Source organism: Podarcis filfolensis (genome assembly GCF_964270895.1).
Source record: "Podarcis filfolensis genome assembly, chromosome: 1".
Lineage (NCBI taxonomy): Eukaryota > Metazoa > Chordata > Lepidosauria > Squamata > Lacertidae > Podarcis > Podarcis filfolensis.
Genome location: NC_139604.1, coordinates 45,538,016 through 45,560,813, shown reverse-complemented (window position 1 = coordinate 45,560,813; position 22,798 = coordinate 45,538,016). Strand labels below are relative to the sequence as shown.

Here is a 22,798-nt window from a genome sequence, read left to right as displayed (position 1 = left end):
GATTTCATGGGGGAAAGGTTATCCTCCCTACCCCCCCCCCCCGCACCTAGGCAAGTTGATGCCTTGCCAGCTCTATGCTGTAAAATGAACAAAATCTCAAGAAGTTGCCCTGCAGTATTGCCCCTTTTTGAATGAGCCATAAAACTGGGGCGGAGAGGGGCTGCCCCCTCTTTCTTAGCACACTTCTCCAGATAGGAATTATATATACAACACAAGACTGAAAGCTCTTGAGTAGAAGCAGGGAATTGCTTAGTTGGTAAAAGCAACCTCATGAATCTGTAATGCAGAGGTTGCTGATGTAAGGGTTTCCCCCCGTTAATCCGTTGGATGTTCTTCAAAGTAGGTGTTGATGTCTCAGAATGGTGGATAAGGGTTGGGGAAAGACCAAGACTCTGTGTGTAGGTTTGCTTTTGTTATTTATGTATATATATAAAAACCTCTAATGCTTTCTGAGCAACAGCTGACCTTCTGAAGGGAACGGTCTGCTTTAAGATTTATTTCACACTACCTCCAAGCACATTTGGTCTGAGCAGCATTTTATGTGAAAGAAAAATCCTGCTTTTGGATGGGGAGGGTGAAGTGGGTGCAGTTAGATTAACACTGTGCTGCTAAAGGGATTTAAGCCTTCAGTGTTATTAATCAAGAGTTAATCTTCCAGTTGTATCTTCAGCAACTGGCCATTGAGGAATATAGCTACAAGATGACTTGCGTCTAAATCTTAGACCCAGAGAGAGGCAGTCCAATCCTCTGAGTAGTTTCATTTTAAAAGTGCTTGGGGCTTTAGAGGAGCAGAGTTGGTAGTTTATTGTTCTGAGCAGAGGATGGCAAGTCACAAGCTCTGTATCCAAATGCCTTTTTCTAGTATTCCTCATCCTTCAGGGCAAAAGTCTGCTCCCTTTTCAGTAAAAGATGAGCCTGGCACCAGGCCTGCAGCTGTGAAGATAAATTAAAGAGCTGTGGCTGTAGGCAAGGCTCCAAAGTATATTCTAGCAGTAGTGTTTCCAGCAGGTATGAAAAATGAGCAAGCTCAAGAAGGTCTGCTCATTCCCCTGGCTGGAGTGTTTGTAATGGTGAACTTCCTCTTGGGTGATCAAATTTTATATGCATGGAGGTAGGTTAGGATGAGCGATAGTAGCTGGCCCAAGATCACCCAGTAAGTTTCATGACTGCGTGGAGTTTTTGTTGAATCTTGGTTTCCTCAGTCTTAGGCCGATACTTGACCTGCTATACCACACTGACTCTTTGCAGCAGTCCCCTGGGGTATCTTAGGCTGAGAGGTAGCAATTTATTGCCACCCAGATTGCTTCATAGCTGAACAGAGGTTTGACTTCTCACTTCCTCGGTCCAAGCTCAATACTCTGCCCACTAAACCACTCCGATTCTGAGGATCTTTACAAGCGTTACGTTTTTTTTGTGTACATCAAGAAAAATGTGGTCTGAACATTACAGATTTGTAATTGCAAATACATGCATCATACAGGTACAAATAAAAGAGCTGGAACTGGACACTCAAGTAACAAAAATGTCCTGTCCCCCCCCCCCCGCATAATATGTGAAAAGACAATCGGTGTTTCCTAAGCAGGGCCCATTTCCCCTTCTATTTTTCCATGTTAATGGCACAGTGAACTTCACATGGGGTTTCCTTTGGTGTTCCTGATTAATAATAAAAAGGAATCCATTAACAGACTAATATATAATAGGCTTTTGAAATAAGTATTTTCTCTTGAGGTCATCTGTGAGATGTTCGCACTGTCTCTTATGAGAGAAAAAGAGAGCATCTTTGTTAATGGACACTTATAGTACACGTGGAAGAGAGGTGAGCTGCTGAAAGACAAGGGCTCTCGAAGTAGCCAGTGCATTTCAGACCACTTAAAAATGATCCCTGGGCCTCTGATTCTAGACATCAATGAGCCATGTATGTCTATGCTTCCCCACCCCCCACTGCAAACTGTTTCCCCCTTCTCTATTCCCAAGCTTCTGCATGAGGAGGAAGCTCCATGTTAACTGCCATGCCAGGAATAAAAAATCTGTGATCCTCCTGACATTGTAGGAGTCCAACTCCTACCAGCCCCATGCAGCATGGCCAACAGTTGAGTGATGGGAGTTGTAGTCCAGCAATATCTAGAGGGCTGCAGGTTCTCCATCCCTACTGTATAATCTATGTAAGTGATTTATGGCTTAAATAAAAAAGAATCCCCAACTTTTCCTGCCTTCAAATCCTATATGAGCACACAATTCATTCTCTACTGTAACGGAGAATGGTAAGCCCCAGCACACATGGCAAAGCATGAGATACTTCATTTTAGGGTTTTTTTAAAAGACCTATCAATTCTTGCCCTCATGAGCCCATGGTGGTGAGAACAGCCACTGTGTTTTTATTGGCTTTTAAGTGTTAAACTTTTCTGTAGCTTTATTAGCAAGCAGAGATTCCTGTAAAATATAATCAGTACTGCAATAAAATACAGCTTCGATAGATGCTTCTGCTTCTGGTGTAAGACTCTTCTGGTTCTGTCATTACAGGTACTTGCAGGGATGAATGTATACTCAGCTGAATTTGAAAAAATAAAAGAAGAATACAATGTCCGGGGATACCCAACCATTTGCTACTTTGAGTAAGTCTCTGCTTATTCTGCATGTAGATAATGGCAACACCAATCATGTATTTTGTTGGTTTTCCTGTATTTCAAACCTTGTTTTGTTGCATTTATAGAAAGGGAAAATTCCTGTTCAACTTTGAGAACTATGGTGCTACGGCAAAGGACATCATTGAATGGCTGAAAGAGTAAGTGTCTGAAATGTATCTCCTACATCTTTAGAACTGCATTTTGAATAAACAGTATCACACCTTGCAAATAGCAGCATCTTCATCGCTACTCCAAAGGCAAATAAAAGCATCACACTGAACTATTAAAGATGAACCTGGGTTGTTTGCTTCAGTTTCCATGCTTTCTATTTCATACTTGCAGTATCTTCCCAGTTGCAATTCTCCTATTATCTTTTCTGGACATCGGAAGGATGCCATTGATCTGTGTCAAAACCTTCATTTTTAAAACCTCAGACTTTAAAATTTTCATTCCCTTGTTGTGGACACCTCTATTATCAGACAATTTGAAATGGCTCTGACTGAGAGATTGTGAATCTTTTGTTCCAGTATCTTTTACCAGGGAAAGGAGACAGACTCAGTGGTGTGTAGGAATGATGATCCAAATTGAGAGGCAAGACAGGATTCATAGGATGACACTAGAGTTCTTGCTTTTAGTATCTAATGTTGTGTTCAGCATAGCCAGAAGGACATTTTAGTTTTTGATTACGAAACAAAATGCAGCAAACACTGGCATATATTTATAGGTTTGGCAAGTTTGATGCTTGATTGAGATAGAAAAATCTGACCTAAGCAAAATTGATTGACACTGGGACCTTGTGGCAAGGTCTTGAGCATTGTTAGTGAAGCTGTTTGATAATTATCGGAGGAAAACTATAATTTGGTGTTGGACTGAAAGTAAAGCATAAATTACAGAGAGCATGCAAGAACCTATGGGCTTGTTCACACCATTTCATGGCAGCCTTTGAGGAAGAGCCATAGCTTAGTGCTAGATTATCTGCTTTGCATGCTGAAGTTCTCAGGTTCAATCCCCAGGAGAGAATGTCTGAAACCATGGAGTGCCACTGGCAGTCCGCGTCAACAGTACCGAGCTACATGTACCCAATGCTTTGACTTTGTATAAAGCATCTTTCTTTATTACTGTGCTGTGTGTTGTCTTTCATTGTGTGCTTTGCTCCACAAGGTATGAGCCACTGAAGTCCATCGATGGGCTTTTGTATACTGCCTGCACTTGCTGCTCCTGTGCCTTGACATGTCTACATATTTGGTTTCCTCTCTGTCTTTCTTTGGGACTGTTTGCTCTGCAGGCTCATGGAGAATAGTACATTGTGATCTGGACTGTGTAGGCAGATCTGCTGTGGTGGGGTAGGGATGGGGGTGTTGGACGATGGTAATGCCACTACTTAGAAAAGGAATTTATATGAAGTACTCAGAGCTCTTCATATGCATCCTTCTGCTTATCCTAATAATGTCCTGCAGTAGAGGCTGTTCTTGCTATTCCCAAACTAGAGACTGGAGAGTAGAGGTGAGATTGAGAAGAAAGTGAAGTTGACTTAGGCAACTCCAAGAGTTCCTGTTTGCATGGACACATCTAGTTCATAGCTCATGTCCTTAACTGTTATGTTGTAATGTTTCGGCAGCATCACAATCTTTTGATCCCTCGCAAATCATTGGGTGGACAGTTGTGGAATCTTTCCTAATTTAATCATGCTCTCATCTTTTGCTTTTCCACCTCTCATTTTGCGGAAATGTACATGGGCATCCCTAGGTGTTTACAGTCTTGCCTAGTGCACTTCTAGGTATATCCACGAAGGAACAAACTTATGTAGCCGTTGAATCCATGTAAATAGGTTGCTAAATTATCAGTGGAAACAGTGATTATTGTGCCTGTGGAGACTGCACATCCTAGGATACTGGGAGCGCAGGGTAGGGGGTATGTGTCCAATAACCAATTGTTTGGCTAAAGAGCTTTGTAGATGCGATAAGGCAGGTGTTTAATAGAGCTGGAGGCGTCATGGTTCAGTGACATTGTATGGCATTCAGGCTGCTGTCTCTTACAGTGGAATACTCAGCACATTGAGTACCTACTGTGTGGATCAAGGAAGGAAATTTTGCCCTTAGAATTAATGTCGCTCTTGGTCTGTTAAGAAAGCAGCACCCGCGAGCGGAAGAGAGATAGCATTTCTTCCACAGCCCCTTAGCAATGATGTGTGCCTTCATCACCTGTACCTTTTCTCTTTGCCTTTTGGCTCTGCGTGGAGGCCCTTATCTCTTGGCTACCACATGTGAAACATTAGAAGTGTCTGGAGCCCCCCTCCCCTTTTCTTCCCTCCAATCTGCCTACATTATAGTCTGATAATCCCTGCAATATGCAGTGCTTTTATATCAGTGCTGCGACAGCTACTGAAGGCAAAGCAGAACAGCTGCAGACTCTTCCCAGTGATAATCTCTGCTAACAAGCCACTCTGGGCTTTGGCTGATATTTCAGTCGTCCAGAGCTAAAGACAGCTGTTTGTCCTCAATTAATTTCCAATGCACACTTAATAATTTCCCAGAAGGCAAAGTGATGCAGCCGCTTTTCTTCCCTCCCCTAAAAGAAATCAATATGCTGCGGGGGGCGGGGGGCGGGGAGAGGAATTCTTATTCAGAAGCCGTGCTTTAGTTGGAAGCTGTCCATAATTGAGGTTGCAGTTATAATTTGTATACAGTGTAAGACCCGCACATAGGCATAGTAATGAATTACTCAACGGAGTCTGTAATATGGGGTAGTCCAGTGCTCTGTGGCAGTGGCTCAAGAAGGCCTGGAAAGTGTAATTGAATAATGGGACAACATATGTAGGCACTATATGGGAAATAATAAACCTAATTAAAAAGAACAACAGGAACAAATAACATTTCCAATTAATTCAGCCTCCTGTTAGAGGCTGATAGTGGGGGGGGGGGGGAGCTGATAGTAGGGGTGGTTCTTTTTTTTAATAATGCTTTTATCAGCCCTGATTCTCAAAGGACCTGTGAACACAGAATCTCTGTTTATTTCTTTGGGGCACCTGCCTTACTACTGCATATGAGTGGTGTGAAAAACCAAGAATTTGTGATGATTGTGCTCTGAAGGTGCAAAAGGCAGACAGATAACTGATTTCCCTTTTGCAAGAAAGCTGAAGATACGAAATTCCTTAATTCAAAATACAATTGGGATTGGCAGGGGGTGGGCGGTGGCCAAACACCGCAGGTTTCTGTTGTCTTCCTGCATACTTTTCAAGTCCAGCTGCATTTTTTCTGTCTCCAGAAAGCACCATTCCTTGGGGACAGATATAAAGAGGAAGGAGAAAAGGCTGCTCCCAGGCTGCTTTACCTCATTTTATTTGTTTTGTATAACAAGATCTATATATAGCTTAATCAGAAGAATTAATGACTCCTTGCAAGAGGGGGCAGTCCCTGCCTTCTTAAAGTACTTCTAGTGATTTGAAGGAACTAATACTCTTTGAACAATTTTATTGTAAACTGCCCAAACCACCTAGAGTACTTGTGCACAATTGGAATCCTAAAATTGCCAAGGATGCTGCGGTTCTGGCTGAAAACATGAAATTGAATTGCCAGGAAAGTTTTGGAAATCCAACCCAGAAAGCAGCAGCAGCTCTGATAATAACGTGAAGTCCACTATCCACATTGAGTAGTAGGTACTCCATGTGCTTAGTATTTTACTGTAAGAGACAGAAGGTTGAAATAAACAATACTGAGTAAACAAACACATTTTTTCAAGTGTTTAAAGGGAGAGGCATCTTTGTGACTCATCAGAGTTCTAGAACTTGGGGGCAAAATAAGTACCGTAGTTTGAGTGTAAGCTGGAGGGTACTCCATTTGATGTATTTAATTTTGGTGGCACTACACTGGTAGGATAAAACTCTTCAATGGTATTTAATATTCAAACACCCATTATTATTATTTTATATTGACAAAGCAAACAGTGTTGTCCTGTACGTTAATTTCATTTCATTATCTTTAACCTTAATTGGGTTATGCAAAACCTTCAGTATTTGTTCCTTTTGTTACAAATCATCATAAATCTAAGATCACAGCAGCAAGGGTGGGGAAATGATGGGAGGGATCCATCATTCCACTGTTGTTATTGTTCCATCAGTGCAAGCATTTTGGCTCACCAGACATAACAATCTCCCCTTTCCTCTCATCCACCCCCCACAAACTGTTCTGCCATCGGGGTGGGTGGGCATGGGGAGTGGCTACCCTCTTAGAATAGGTAACCTCTTCATCAAAATAGCACATACAAAATCATTTTAATTTCTTAAGATCCAGTTCGTGAAAGCAGCTGCTATTTTTCTCCTTGTAGCATCTTCTAAATTTTACCTGTTTGTTTCTAGTCCTCAGCCACCTAAGCCACAGGCCCCAGAGACTCCCTGGTCAGAAGAAGATAATGCTGTTTATCACCTAACAGATGATGACTTTGACAAGTTCACCAAGGAGCATCCTTCTGTTTTAGTGATGTTCTACGCACCATGTGAGTCTCCATTTTGTTTGTTTGTTTATTGTTCACCAATATATTGAGAGATGATCTGGTTCACATGGTGTACTTAGACTCTTGAGTAAGCTTAGATGTCATGGAATAAGAGGAAGGGACCTCTTGTGGATCAGGAATTGGTTAAGTTGCAGGGAGCATAGAGCAGGAATAAATGGACAGTGGTAGAGTTGGAAAAGGTTCTGAAAACGGCAACCAAAATGATCAAGGGGTCGGAGTAACTCCTCTATGAAGAAAGGTTGCAGCATTTGGGATTTTTTTTTTTTTTTTTTTTACTTTTGAGAAAAGGTAAGAGGTGGCATGATAAAAGTTTGTAAAATTATGCCTGGCATAGAGAAAGTGGATAGAGAGTGGGTTTTTTTGTCTCCGCCTCTGATAACATTAGAACTCAAGGACATCCAATGAAGCTGAACGTTGGAAGATTCAGGGCAGACAAAAGAAAGTAGCTATTTATGCAACACGTTAATTATGCAACAAGTTAAACCACGGAACTCGCTCCCCACAGGAGGCAGTGATGGCCACTAACTCAGATGGCTTTCAAAGAGGATTAGACAAATTCATGGAAGACCAGTCTACCAGTGACTGCTAGCCATGATGGCTATGATCTGCCTCCATGGTCGGATGCAGTATGCTTCTGAATACCAGTTGCTGGAAACTCCAGGAGGGGGAGCATGTTCTTGTGCTTGGGTCCTGCATGCAGTTTTCCCACAGGCAGGTTCTCACAGGTTGGCCCCTGTGAGAATAGGATGCCAAACCAGATGAGCCATTTGCCTGATCCAGCAGGGTTTCCTGGTGACTGAATCCAGGGTTGCTAGGAACCTTAGAACTATAGCTTCCCAATCCTGCTTTGAATGTTCAGGACAGTATCCATGCAATAGATTCTATGGTTTGGCCCTACGATGGGACAAACCGCAAGCATTCTGTACTAATGTTTCCCATGTGTCTATGAATGAAAAAAGGAAAGATGTAGACGTTAAATATTTTAGCACTGCAGCAGGAAAACAAAACACTCAATTCAGAACCCAGTTTATTTCGTCAAACAGCTTGAAGGTGTCAAGCAAATTAATTCAGTTTCTCTCTGTTATGCTAGATTTGCATCCATATGCTTAGGGTATATTTTTATATACAGGAGAACAAATTCAAATACACCATCCCCTCAAGTGCTACAGACCAAATAAAGTATTACCACTTGATCCTACTGAATAGATAAAATGGTTTTCAGTTCATTCAGGTTTCTCTAAATGATTGTCTAAATGATTACTTAAGCTTTGCTGTGCTATGTTAATACCTCCTTTTAAACTAGATAGAGATTCAATTAATTATTACATGTATTTTATGTCCAATTATGTCATCCTTATGACATAAGGATGGAGGACAACCCTGTGGAGGTTATTGTATTTCATAGTGATCCCATTTTACAGATGAGAGGGGGCCTAGGCTCATCATGACTTTGCAAGCCCACTCAGCCAGAATGCTTATGTATGAACCAAGATTTCAGCTCAGACTGCCTGTTGCAAATCCAGTTCTTTATGCAGTACAGCACACTAAAAAGCTTTTATGGAACTTTGGAAACTAACCATTGTAGCTTCTGAGTTGCAGAGAGCAAAATTCCACTGAATGGATTACTCCTGTGGACCAAAGAGAGATTCTCCCTTCCCCTTTTCAACCACAAAAATATTTGCTCCAGAGAGGGTTGGAGGGCTCTCTGGAACAGCATGGGAGGTGTTGTGGTCTGCAGGGGAAACTGGCAGATATCTCCTCCTGCTGCTTGTTCTGAGCCACGAACGGAAGGAGCCCTGCCATTTGCAGAACAGCAGGTCTGGATTCAATCCAATGTCTTCCTTTTAAAAAAACACACATTTAGTACATTTTTTTGCTGATGGCAAGGATAATAGCTAGTGATTACTAAACAGGCAGATTTCACTGCTGCCAGGATGCAGGAGCACTTTTCTACTAGGAATCCCCTGCAGGCAACATTAAGTGAAGGTGAATATGCAAGTTAATTAACAGAAGACAGCTATCATAAACAGTTATCTCCATGATTAAAAGATCTTCTCCAGACACTTTTTATATTTACTAATGGAGTCACCTTACAAATATAAGTAGATAAGATTCTTCCATGAAAGCAATGCAGCAAAGACAAGGAGCTTATTCATATTTCTTTCATCCTTGGGACACCTGAAAGGTTGCAAACTTACTAGCTTGAGAACAGCAAAAATCAAACCAAAGCCAAGAGTGCTTCATGTACACTGAAGTGTGCACCTAATTTGTTTCTTTTAATGGGAATTTTGATATGAGATTTGCAACAGTGACTTGGAGTTAGTAACCTGGCTTTCACAGCCGATAAAACTAGTATACAGTTGCATTATGTTTACAGACTACAGATCTTATGTTCATAGAGTGTTCTTTTGGAGAGGAGACAGAATTGTGGTGGTAACTTGATTACAAAGTTGTAGTCAGATGGGCAGAATATTAAGAGTCCATTAGTGCAATGCAATTCGTTCACACACATCAGAGCAAACTGTTCTTAGCATAGGTCCAACACATTTTGGTAGCAGAGGAAGAAAATTAGAATGACTCCCCTGGTGGTAAAAGATACCATAATACACTGTGTAGTGTGCTATTTGCTGTCCTTGAATGTTTGCCCAGCTCAGGGAACAGATTTTGGGGTAACTCACCTTGACTTAATGGTAAAGCAGGGCCATTTTCTGAAATGATATATACTTCATGGCACATGGAGGATTTCTCCAGTGGTAAGATTCAGCACATACTTTAAGTTGATGGTGCCTTGGTGGTTTGATTAGATGCTGTCATTATTTTTCCACACAACTTGATTTTCATGTCATACCCTCGAACAGTGATTCCCAAACCTTTTTTCCACCAATGGACCTTTGCAAGATTGTTGAGGGACTTGGTGGATCCCTGAATGATTTTCTACCTCTTTTGGCAATTGTAATGTGCTGTGCAAGATGCTGTGTGATTTTTAATTACATTTTTATTGTTGATTTTATTTCTTATATTGTATTTTATTACCATTTAAATTCTATGGAATTCCACTGGCAGCATTTTCACATCACAGTAAACCGTAACTTGTGGTCTGCATCCTTGGCTTACCGTTACTTTCTGTAGCCAAGGTTTGTTCTTGGGTTATGAATTGTAGCTTCTTTGGAGAGCAACATACCATGATCCCTGGTTTGACCATAATGCTAGGTCAGAGACTGTGGTTTGTTTTTCCCAGCAGAAATAGGGAGGAATGAAGCTGACATGATCAGCTCATACACAGTAAACCAGGGTCTATATATACCATGGTGCCCTAATGTGCCCATTGTGACTTTATAGAACTGTAGAATTGTAGAGTTGGAAGAGACCCAAGGGTCATCTAGTCCAACCCCTTGCAGTGCAGGGATCTCAACTAAAGCGTACATGACAGATGACCATATAACTTCTGCTTTAAAACTTCCAAGGAAGACGAGTCTGTCATCTCGCATGGGAGTCTGTTTCACTGTCAAGCAGCTCTTACTGTCAGAAAGTTCCTCCTGACGTTTAATCGGAATCTCCTTTCATGTAACTTGAATCCACTGGTTTGGGTTGTGCCCTGTGGAGCAGAAGAAAAGAAGCTTGCTCTATCTTCCATGTGACAGCCCTTTCGATATTTGGAGATGGCTATCTTATCGCTTCTCAGTCTCCTCTTTACCAAGCTAAAGGTACACAATTCCCTCCATTCTTCCTCTTGGGAAGCAGAGGGAATATTTTTTTAAGGTACCTTTTGTGCTTTCCCCCCCAGAGCATATTATAGGGAGGTGTTTGTGTGTGTTGCAGAATTGTGCTCACATATGTTCCTTTAAGCTCAGTCTGTACCCACCAGAGACACTACAGTAGTGAAAGGAAGGTTCAGCTCTTGTTTCTAAGACGATTGTGTATTTGTGGGGGTGGGGATTTGATTGAGAGGCAGCACATCAAAGGGTGTGCTGTGTCTGACCCAGTTTCCCCAGTCCTCTGGCGATCTCTTCAGCAAAAGGAGCACTCGGCTGTATTTCATTCCCAACGTGATGGTTGTGGGGGAAGGAAGCGTTTGTGACAAGCTAACAGGGCTAAGAGATTTACACTTCCGAGCCTAGTAACCATAATCTATCTGACCAAGTTAATATGGCTGTAAATAAAGTTGCCTGAGGTAGAACAAGCAGATCAGGCAACTGAGGTGGCAAGGCATAGCATGTGAACTTCAGTGGCGCATTGACCATTAGTTTAGTTTTGGTCACCCTGGCCAAGGGGCAGCATAGCACAAGTTCAGATGCTAAGTCACCACTTACCAGGTCAGTGAAGCGAGTTGTGGTTTCGCACAGTGACTAACAACAGGCACATTCTGTTTCCAAGGCCAAGGAAGAATCACAACAGGATTATTGTTCAGATATAAGTAATAATTGGTGCAATGCCAGTAGTACCTGAACCACTTGTAGGTCTTAAGATCACCCATTTTGATCCAGGAGAAAGTTGCTTTGATTGATTAACGGCTTTGAGGGTTTTTGTTTTATTACAGTCAATATAAATGTTATTAAGTAAACAAACAAATAAGCAAACTTCTCCTGGTGACCCCGAGTCCATTACAATATCTCTGCACAGAAATTCAGTAAGCAGAAGCATGTCCTAAGATGGTTCCAGTCAAAAACAACCAACAACACTAGGGTCTGACCCTAAAATGCAAGGCTTTTTTCTTTCTTACATGGATCTCTACTCTCTCTAAATCCATGTCAGGAGCACTTCCTCATTTTTACCAAGGAAAAACAAGCGTGTGTCAAATCTACTATCTGAGAGTCTATAAATAGTAGTGATCTTTTTAAAATGCCTTGGAAATGGTTCACTTCAGTGGGGAAAGCTTAAAACATGTGTGAGATGTTATCCTGTAGAGAAAAGATGGAATATCTTGCCCTGAGGTAAATCACGGGTGCATATCCAGATCTATTAACTGCTTGTCAGCAGGCGTTCCCAAGGTGCATCTGCATTTACACAAAAGCATTTCTTGCTTAGATCTGGTTACATAAACTGCACTTCACAGCTCTCAAGCATAGCATGCGGTGGGACATTTCAGCATTCGCAAGCTTCTTTGAATATTGGTTGTTTAGATAACATAAATTCCCCTGTGAAATTGTCTCTCCTCAACATAGCTATGGACAATGCAGTTTGCCGCAATTGCTGTGTTAAAATGGGAAGCGGCGCTTAAGGGTGCTAAGGGGATTCAAATTGAACTGCTTGGGCTCTTCTCTCCACCACTGCCACCCTTCTCTTTCAATTTGACAAATCAATTCATTCTGTGACTGGTTTTTACCCCCACAGGGGTAAAAAATAAATAAATCATTTATTCTCTCCCCCGCCTTAGGCACAGAAATGTCTTGGTTCATATGTGCCTGCTTAACCCCCACTGGTTAACTTGTGAAGAATGCCAGAGCATAGACCTGAAAACCCTTATCCTCCGATCCTAGAGTGTGAGGGTGGATTATGATCATTCACAATGGGGGGGGGGACGACCTTTGGTCCATCAGGCGTTATTGGACTCCAGTTCCAGCTGGAGATACTCTCTGCACATACTCAGAAGCTCTTTGCTACATATTCCACTGATGTGTTTCAGCATTGATAATTGGTTCTGGCTCACTCTAAGCCCAATTCAAGCCTTCAACTGACATGCCTTGTGAATATTATGCTCCTTGCCTTTTGAGCTTTGCTTCTTCTTTCATGCGCTGCTGCCATTTACTTACCTGTATTGTAGGGACAGACTGAAAAACCTTATAGCATTCTTACCTGAGAGGTGGGCAAATAAACATCAAGTTCTGTATGGGCTTGTTGTATGTTTACTATTTCCACCCTAAACAGTTCTTTACTTTTTAAAAATCACTAATGTATTTTTAAATTTTTCATGGCCAGTAGATTAAGCTAGGGTGAATAACTGATGGGTTTTGATTGCTAGGTGTAGGACCTGGTGAGTGTTTGGCAGGTCAGAGATGGAACCAGTTGAATTTTGGTGGATATGGCAAGAGTCTGATGGGCTTTGACTCATCAGGCTAAAGCCTTGTACATCGAGTGTGGGTTCCATAGGAGGTAGTTTAACACACACACCACAACTCAGAATATCTGATAACAAACACAATGCAAGAGTAACATGTGCTTGTCTTCACTTGCACACAGGGCCGTCTTAAGCATATCCGATGCCGTGGTGCAAAGATCCCTCCAGTGCCCCCCCCCCAACTCCAAGGGAGGGGGCGGTGGAAAATGTCCTCTGCCTCCCCCACTGTCCCGATCCCCAGCATGGTGGTGGCGATCAAGCAGGAAAACGTGCTGGCAGACATGCTCTCCAGCATTGGGGTGCCCGAGAAGGCAGCCCAGGAAGGCTGCACGCCGCCTTTCGCCAGGAAGCAGGAGGAAGACAACAACTGGGAGCAGGGCCGTCTTTAGCAAATGCAGAGGCTTGGGAGGGAAGCTGAGCCTCTGTGGGGATTGCTCTCCTCTTGCGCAGGCTTAGGAAGGAAGCTGCACACCCGCCAGCCATATAGTTGGCGGGGCGCAGCTGGCGGGCATGCAGGGAAAGGGGAGGCTGCCAGCAAAGCTGCGCAGCTCCCCCACTCGCTAGGGCGTCCCTGAGAGGCCGGCACCCTGGCGCAACGAACCACTAAGACCAATGGGAAAGGCTGCTCTGCTTGCACACACACAATGCAGTATCATTCAAAAGAGAAAACAAGTCATAACACACTGGGAAGGGCATTGTAGGTATGGAGGCATCCAGGGTCCATCTTACACAGGGTGATGACTCAAAGAGCTGCAGAGCCTTTTGAGTAGATCAGGCCCAGTAATTTCCATGGTGCCCAGCATATTGGACAAACCAGCCATGCAAAGGCCACAGGGTTGCTTTCAACCCTACTCTCTGCCACAAATCAGGGCTTCATTATTACATTTCTCCACACGCTCCCCACCCCCCACGCCCGCCACACATATGTAAGAGGATAGGTGTCACAGGGAGAAGAGGTGACCTTTAAGCCCCTTTATACATCCGGTGATGAAATTGTGGGTAGGAAGGTAGTTAGCAACAGAGCATGTGAGTACATAATCTGTTCTTAGGTGCAAACAATTCATTTGGTGAAATAATAAAGGGATGCATTTTAAGTTGTGGAAATCAAGTGTGCCTTTCTCCCCATCTAGTGGCTGGTCCACAAGAGGTTTGTCAGTGTGCTGTTCATCCTGCATAAGCTATGTGGAGCTCAAACCCCCACGTATTTCTGCCAGCAGGAGCATTAACGAAGTTGGCAGGGCTCCCATCAGCAAGTTGAAAAGATTTTGAGCTGTGGGCTTACTGGATGGCATTGAATGTAGATTTATCTAGGTGCTGAGCTTCTGTATCTTATGTTTACTCACCATACCAGACATACCATGTATACCTGTTGAAAATATAAACACCATACTAATAATCTAGTGATAATATATTTCAGGCTTGATTCAAAGCCTTATACGTTCTGTAGTTATTGCAGACATTTTCAAAGATCTGTCAGTATTTTATTTGCCATTCCCTGTAATAGCAAAGTTAAGAAGCTGAATGTCAATCAGATCTGAAGACAACAACAATGGACCCAACAAAAAATAGCCCAACAAAGACCTATTAGTTCCCAGAACTTATATAATGTTGGTGGCATTAGATGGTCTTGCCTTTGCTGCTTCCTTTTCCTGGGCTATCTCTTGTTGAAACGCTGCTATGTCCTGGATTTCTCCATTGTTTTAGGGATGTAGGAAGCTGCCTTAAACCAATTCCTGCCATTGTTCCATCTAACCCTGTATTTTCTAGATGGAATGGCAGTGGCTCTGCAGGATTTTAGACAGGATTCTATTCCAGCTTTATATCAGGATGTGTGGCCCTTTTTATGTGATATACCTCTTTTTCTCTCTGGTCAGGCCTCTCTTCTGTCACCAGGGTGGGAAGGGAGGTCTAAAGGAAGCAGAAATTGGGCAGAGTTGCACAAGTGGAAATCCTGACAGAACTAGTTAGTTGGATATTGCCCATTGTCTGGACTAATCAGATAATGATAAAGTCCACATAGTTATGGAGAGGAAGCATTCTTACTTTGTTCATAACCTGAAACGGTTATTTTAATGCACTTAGGCTCTCATGCAAAATTCAACTGTGCCAGGTTCTTCTAGATTAAAATAATACAAGTTTCTCTTTGTTGTTCTTGTTTTAATGCATAGGAATGATAGATACACAGTGGGTTGGTTAACACAAGGCATTCCATTTGCAAGTACTCTTGTTTGAAAGAGAGCACCAAGGTTGCTAAGTGAAATACTCAAAGCGAGCAAATGCCAAAGCTTAATTAAAGACTGAATCACAGAGCAAAGGCACAAAGGCATTTTTCTACCACAGTAACAGTCACAAACTAAAAACAGTTCAGCTATATAAGATAGCTAGTTAGCATGTGCAAGGGCCCCCCGGTAGTAATATCATTTTTGGCAAATGTGTTCCCTGTTGTCCATCTTGTTAGAATAAATATGTAATGAGCTTTGTATTTTGCAAATAATTCAGCATACTGTAATTGAGCACGTTTTGCATATTTTCAGCAGAATTTTAACCCCTCAGGCAAGAGTAAACTGTAGAAATGTTAATACAACCCCATTGTTGAGTGGATTGTCCATCTACAGCCCATTCTTCCATCATCTGTAATTACCTGTAGTTACAAAAAAATGATATTACTGGGTCTGGCCCATAGTCCTTTAATCCCAGTAACTTAGGTCCCTTTTCACTGGTCACGTACAGTAAAGACTTAAATATAGACTCAGAGCAAACAACTTTGTGTATGTCTAACAACTTTGAAGTTGTTCAAGGAAGCTCCAAGTCTGAGGATTTATGGGTTCTGAGATAATCTGAAGTGATTTTTAAAGTACTTTCATATAGGTGGAAAGGTTAGAACTGTTTTGCAATTCATTTCACAAGAAAAACCTCAACTAAAGTCTAGTATACTTTTTATGGATCAGTCCCAGAGGTATAGTTTGAGAAACTAGTTCCAACAAAATGGATTGGTTCAGACTTAATCATATTTGGTGTAGGGCCACTTGTATGAGTGGGAGCCTGCAATCCTAGCCTCATTTACCACTGAATTCAGTAGGACTTACTCCTGAGCAGACATGGTTAGGATTGCATTGTAACTCTGACTCCAACCCAGTGTTTCACACTTTGTGTACAAGTATTGTTCACAGTTCACCAGCAGCAACATCCTTCCCATAGTGTATAAGTAATAACTTGGACTATAAGGCAGTGCCCTTGCCTGCTTCAACTCTTGAAAGACTTAGGTAAGGATTGTCATCTGGGGGAAAAAATCAATGCACATTTATAGCAAAAGATCATGTAAATAAGGTATGAACATAATAAAAAATCTGAACAACTGAGTTATGCAGTAAAACTTGATGGGTTACCTAATCAAATCTATGAGGGTGATAAAAATGGTTTATTATCTCCCTTAATCCATAACTTCTAAGAGTCATATAACCTAAAGCAGTGGAAGTATTAGGTCTGGATAGACAGAGTGCTTTAAGGACTGAGCAGCTATGCTGGATGAAGAATGAGAACATGAGTGTCACTTTTTTTTTACTAGAGTTGTAGGCACCTGAAGATTTAATTCTGTGGAGTGTATATGTCTCCATGCTTCCTTCGTGATATTATTGATTATATGACACTGAATATTGTGCATGATACCTGGGGCATATTGCATTATTACTTTGGACAGTGCACCACATTCCCCATTTTAAATTATTGAAGCAACTTCCATTTTTAAGTACTGATCCAGACAGCTCTGCTCAACAGCTGCTTGCACTCCCTGGTCATGAAGATGCTGGCCCTTTCCCACCATAGGCCGGCAGAGAAGCCTGCTTCACCTCTGCTAGCTGATTGACAACCCTACCTGGGTTCAAATGCTGGGGACTGGGGGCCATATCTTTCCAAGCTGAGATGTGCCTCACCTGGGAACTTTACATTTTCTCTGAGGTGACATATAGAGAGAAACTGATGGCATGTGCCTGGAATAATATCACTTGGGGAGAGCTTGAGGTAAGAGAGGAGGGGCAAGTCAGATGAAGGGGATGCAACACAGGCAGTTTGTGGATGTTTTGCATGCTAGCCCCTTCTCTACCCAGAAGAATTAGAGTTGTGCTATCAGCCAGCCTTCTGGCCTGTTGATGCTGCAGCTGAACACCAGGTCACTTTTCAGTAAGCTCTCCCTCGTCCATTTGATTCACATGTGGAGGTGCGTTTCTAACTAGTACAGCCTGAACCTAAGAGCAGGATGGAACTGATGGTGGCCTGCTTGTTCATAAATTGCTTATATTCACCAGAACCTTAACTCCTCCTGCTCCTCCTGCTCCTCCTCCTCTTCTTCTATTTGTATGCCACCCTATACCCATAGATCGCAGGGTGGTTCACAACATTAAATTACAATATATTAAAAAATACATAATAAAAGTAAGAACAAAAGCAAAGCAATAATTCCCCTCATCCACATTTAAAAGGGCATCGATGTCCATCAGCCAAAGACCTGTTTAAAGGTGTATAGTGAAGGTGCCAGCCAAACATCTCTGAGGAGAGCATTCCACAAGCAAGGAGCCACTGCAGAAAAGGCCTGTTCTCATGTCTGCCACCCTCTAGACCTCTTATGGAGGAGGCACATGAAGAAGGGACTCAGAGGATGATCTCCTATTAGAAAAGGTGAATCTCAAGAGGTCTAGTCCTGTTTTGTTAGATCAATTACAGGTGGTATGGCTTGAGGATGTGGACCTGTTGAGTACAAAATATTTTAGGTTCAGCAAATTATGACACTTGAATATAAATGAGGGATGTGCTGTTGTTTAGTGAGTATTCTACAGTCTGAGGTTCAGTCTCTGCCATTTCCCCCTAAAAGGATCTCTAGTTCAACTAGGAAACACGTTTGCTTGAATTCATGGGAAGCTGCTAAAGGTCAGAGTAGATAGCACTGGGTTAGAAGACCAATGGTCTGACTTGATCTAAAGCAGCTTTATAAGTTCTTTAGCAAAAACCAAAGTGCAGTAGCCATGATCTAGACTATTTGGCCTGCATGCATAGTTGAACTGAAGAATAAGCTGTGTGAACAAGGCACTGTTAGTACAGAATGTGCCTAGTATTTTCTTAAATACTCAGCCCAGAAGCTTCCTTTCTTGTGTCCTTTCCATAATGCATCAATTTCTGAAATCATCAGCTTTCATGTGGTCATTTTGCAGCACATGCAAATATATTTTTGTTTGTTTTGCTAATCACTCATTCCAGACTGCAGTCAAAAGTAACTAAGTGTCCTCATTCCCTTTAAAATATGCATTCTTTGTAGATAAGGAGTGTGGATGTATGATCAGTTAATGCTCAGTAATGCCACAAAAGCCACCCACACCTGTGTGTACAGTGGTAATTCACACACCTCAATTGTTAAATCTGTTAGGGAGTCTCTTGAAAAGAGATTGGGGGAGAGGGCATTGCTTATCATTACATTTCTGCCCCCTGTTGTGCTGGCAATGCAAGTTTCTGACCAGAATCCCACATTCTGACTGATTCTGTAAAGGAAGAATTATGTTCCGAATATACATGGAATTTTAAACTATTTTTGTGTAGTACTATCTTTGGGCTACATTTTTCGAGCAAAAGAATTGTATTTCTAATACGAAATGTGGTGATGATATAATCATTAGTGTTGGGTTCTGCATCTTTCTGTGACTATTTTTAGATATGGTAGGGACTGCTGCATCTTTTGCCCCAGTGTGCAAAACAGAATCCATAAGGTCTTACCTATCTCTATACACACATGAAGGTGTGGTATAAAAGGTTGGGGCTGTTGAGATGTTTGTGTTTATTTCTCACATAGACTCCCCCGCCAAACTCATTACTCAAAAGGGAATAATGAACAAAGGCTGTCAGAAGAGTAGTCCACAGCATGACCTGCACCATATGGCATTAGGGAAATAGATTGCATGTGCTAATTTAGATCTCTGCCTTCATTAACGTTTTCTTATGTTTTCCCCAAATTAACTACCATGCTGACTCAACAGTCAAGGAATACTTGTCAAGGAACCAATTCCTTAGAATTGGTTAATATTATATCTGGATCAGCTGAAGACAGAAATGCTACCTGATTTTCTTTCAGTCATGTTCCCGGACATGTTTCATTTGCATAGCTGCTTTTTTCCACCCATAATGCCAGCAACACCCTTTTTCATCTGCTGAGGTTTTCGTTGTTTGTCTCTAAATTCTCACTAGGAAAGAAAAAACCAAGTCTTAAAATATTTCAGTGCATGACATGAACAGGCAGTTGCAGATCAGAAGCAATGCTTAGCAAATTGTATATTCCACTATTCCTTCCCCTGCCATTCCATTGCCAATACTGTATGGAATTTAAGAGCCTTCAGCTTTTCCTTTTTCTATAAGTTCCTGCTCCAGTTCCGCATGATCCCCAGAGCCTTGTTTTATCCTGTATAAAACTGTAATACCCTTTTATAGTTATATTTAACATTTTAAACCACTTCGCCCACAGGCCTCAGATGGAATCAATACATGGTTGTATTTTGGCTGATTTCATGTCATGTGTACTCAGCAACCACATGCTTAGATCACAACTGGATAGTGAAATATACAGGCAGTTAAGTCAGATTAGCCTGCCCATCACTCACTCATCACATTGGCATATCTTTGCATTGTTAGTGTAGAAGAATAACATGAAATTTGTCTCGGTCTGTGTAATATAGATCTACCATCAGGTTGGGTCAAATGAAATTACCTTAGGGTTTCTCAGACAGTAGAAGTTTTGCCCTAGTTAGTTAGTTTGTTGATAGTGATTCTGGTTTCCTTTATCCCTGTTTTGGCTGATTACCCTCATATCTTGCTTTGAACCAAGCACACCTTGTGCAGTAGTAACATTTGTAATATTTTTACATATTTTTAAATATTATATTTTAAAATATAATATTTGACTCAGTAATACACATGCTCCACTGTTCTCATTAGCCCATGTTCTGTTGTAGCAGCCTTCACCCAGAAGAAAGGGAAATTCAAAGATCTTAAGAAGAAAAAGCTTTCCATTATCCCATAGACCCTTCCCAACAGGCCAGTTAACGGCTAATTGAAGAAAAATTCTACTAATTAATCATCAGTGTGCATTTACCTCCGGAATCTGGAAATGGGGGCCTCCATTTGCGGGAACTAACATTTGTACATTGCAAGTCTGGAGGAAACTTGCAGCTCAATTTTATTGCCTTTACCTAGGTGCTTCTAATGACTGATGTACCAATAAAACTATTTTGTGTCATTAAAGCAGCTATATGTTTATACCTTTTGAAAATGAATTTCCTCTCCTGCCTGGTGTGTAATACCAATTAATTTGAAATACAGCTATGGTTATTTCCATTCATAAAACCTTAGACAGTGTCTTGCATCATAGTGAACTGGCTCTTCCATTTAGCAGCATCTCGCCAGCAAATCTTTGGTCAGATTCTGTCATATGTGACGTGCAACGTGATATTTGTGCTTACTGTACATTGTATTTAAAGCACATGCATGTGAAGAACAGCTTTGGTAGGAAGACTGTTTCTTTCCTGACTTTTGGATGCTTTCCCTGTGCATCCAAATGTTTAATGTTTCTGGCATTTCAGTACACTTTATTTTAATCCCAGTGGGGTGTATTGTGAAATTGCTAGCTATTTCCAGGCAGTCTGAAATATAGAAGGTTAAACGCATCAAAGAAATAGTTGTTATGGTTTATGATGTTTTGTAAGTGTGAAGGAATTGTATCTTTTTGTTTTCGTTAAGGCTTTACTAGCGTTCATTGTTGCAGTGCAAAATTGTACCTTGGCCAGAGCTGTATTCATAGAGTGTAATGAGCATAGCATGAGACAGAGAAAGCAGGAAGGGTTTCTGGCACATTCCAGGAGGAATGGATCAGCAAACAGCAACAGCCTGTATAGAACATTTGTAGAAACACACTCAAATGGAATTGGAGGATAGGTGAAAAATATACTTATAGTTTTTAATCTGATGACCCAGTTGGGATCATTCAAGTGAAGAAACAAGACACCCAACTGGACAGTAACAATGCTTTGTAAACTGGAGGTTCACTTTTTTTTCTCTCTCTATCTGTATTCCTAATATGACAGAATTTGGTTGTGCTCTTTAAAAACATTGGTGGGAATATGGGATAGAAAAGAGAGTATAGTTTTAATGGTTTATCTGAGCTCCCAAGACTCTGCACATTTTTCTTCTCTAATGTTCTGTGTGACCGTATAAGATACCCTCTGTCTTTCATGGTCCATCTTAAAATGAAGATTCTTGAGAAGTTTATATTTGAGATTGCTATAGCTATAAATTAGTCAGAGAGCAAAGAGAACTCTCTTGATAAGGATTGTGCTTCCTGTTTTGTGAGAAGGAATTTTCTTCAGGTCATATTCATCAGTGTGCATCATGGATTTTGTGCTGGTGTTTGCCCCTGTTTTCACTACAGCATGCAATAATTTGGATTATGTCAAGTAGTATGTGAATGTGAACTAATGTGTGAATTGCTGGGTTGCCAGTAGTACATATGAAAAAAATCTAGGGGTCTTAGTGGACCACAAGTTTAACACGAGTCAACAGTGTAATGCAGCAGCAAAAAAAAGCTAATGCTTGACCGCTGCTTAAGTTTCAAGTAATCTGTAAAGAAACTGATCTGTAAAGAAACTGACCTCCCAGTCCACTGGCCCTGACCATCCAACACTGCCCCTTGTTTTAGGCAGCACATCCTTCCTTATGTTTATGTGTTAAAGTAGGCACATACCGGTGGTAAGATGTGTACAGGATAGGCTATTGATGTGCTTAGTTTTCCTGCAGATTAGAACATGGTTACAGCCCCTCTCTCACCGAATTTTAAAGAACCTGGTCTTAAGGAGCACTCAGGTAATTTGTACAGCTGCCAGGTGTGAGTTGCTAACTTATTTTGCTTGGAATGTATAGCTCAGGAATACTCAGACCTGTTTAAATTCCCTTTGGGGACCTAATCCCCATGGAAACCTCTCATTCTACCAAGGAGAGAGGCTGAAAAAAATCTTCAGTACATTCCCATTAACACACAACTATCAAGCTGCACAGATCTCTTTGTGCAGTCACGTGGTTAGCATATTTTTTAAAAAAGTACAAACCAATATTTGGAGCTTACTCTTTGGCTTCAGTTTGTTAAACATGTAACTGTTCTGTCCTCTTAATTTTGTAGAAATGCATACAAATGTATGAGCTGTTAAGTATCAGGCTCCAAAAGGCTTACAGTGTTCAAAGGCTGCATTGCCTGCAGAACTGCCCATTACTCTCCCCTAGCTAGTCCTTGAGCAATAAGAACCTGAAGTGCATTTGCCTGAAACAAGCATGCACTCCTTTCTCTCTGGATTCATGCTGCTTCCAAAAACATTGGTGAATGATCCTCAAATGTAGGGAATACTTAACAAGAATATTGAACAATGGACATGGCCTAGTGCTTTTGTGGGGAATATAATTGGAGGCCTTGTGCCCCACTCCCATACCCATCTTAACTCTGTACATCCTTCCTCCCTGTTCGGTAAGACCAGGAGAAATGTTTATGGCACATTTTAAACCAGTGTTCTCATTACATTAACAGAAATATTTG

General features: G+C 41.5%; 1 protein-coding gene across 6 annotated transcripts in view; it reads left to right on the top strand.

The window, feature by feature from the left end:
* The window catches only part of PDIA5 (protein disulfide isomerase family A member 5), a 144,156-nt gene that overhangs the window by 76,107 nt on the left and 45,251 nt on the right, over window positions 1-22,798 (top strand). For all 6 annotated transcript variants that reach the window (XM_083585542.1, XM_083585541.1, XM_083585540.1 and 3 more), the window contains 3 exons: window positions 2,521-2,612; window positions 2,711-2,782; window positions 6,979-7,115. In XM_083585542.1, coding sequence (XP_083441668.1) covers window positions 2,521-2,612; window positions 2,711-2,782; window positions 6,979-7,115 — 301 coding nt within the window. The remainder of the gene's footprint in view (window positions 1-2,520; window positions 2,613-2,710; window positions 2,783-6,978; window positions 7,116-22,798) is intronic.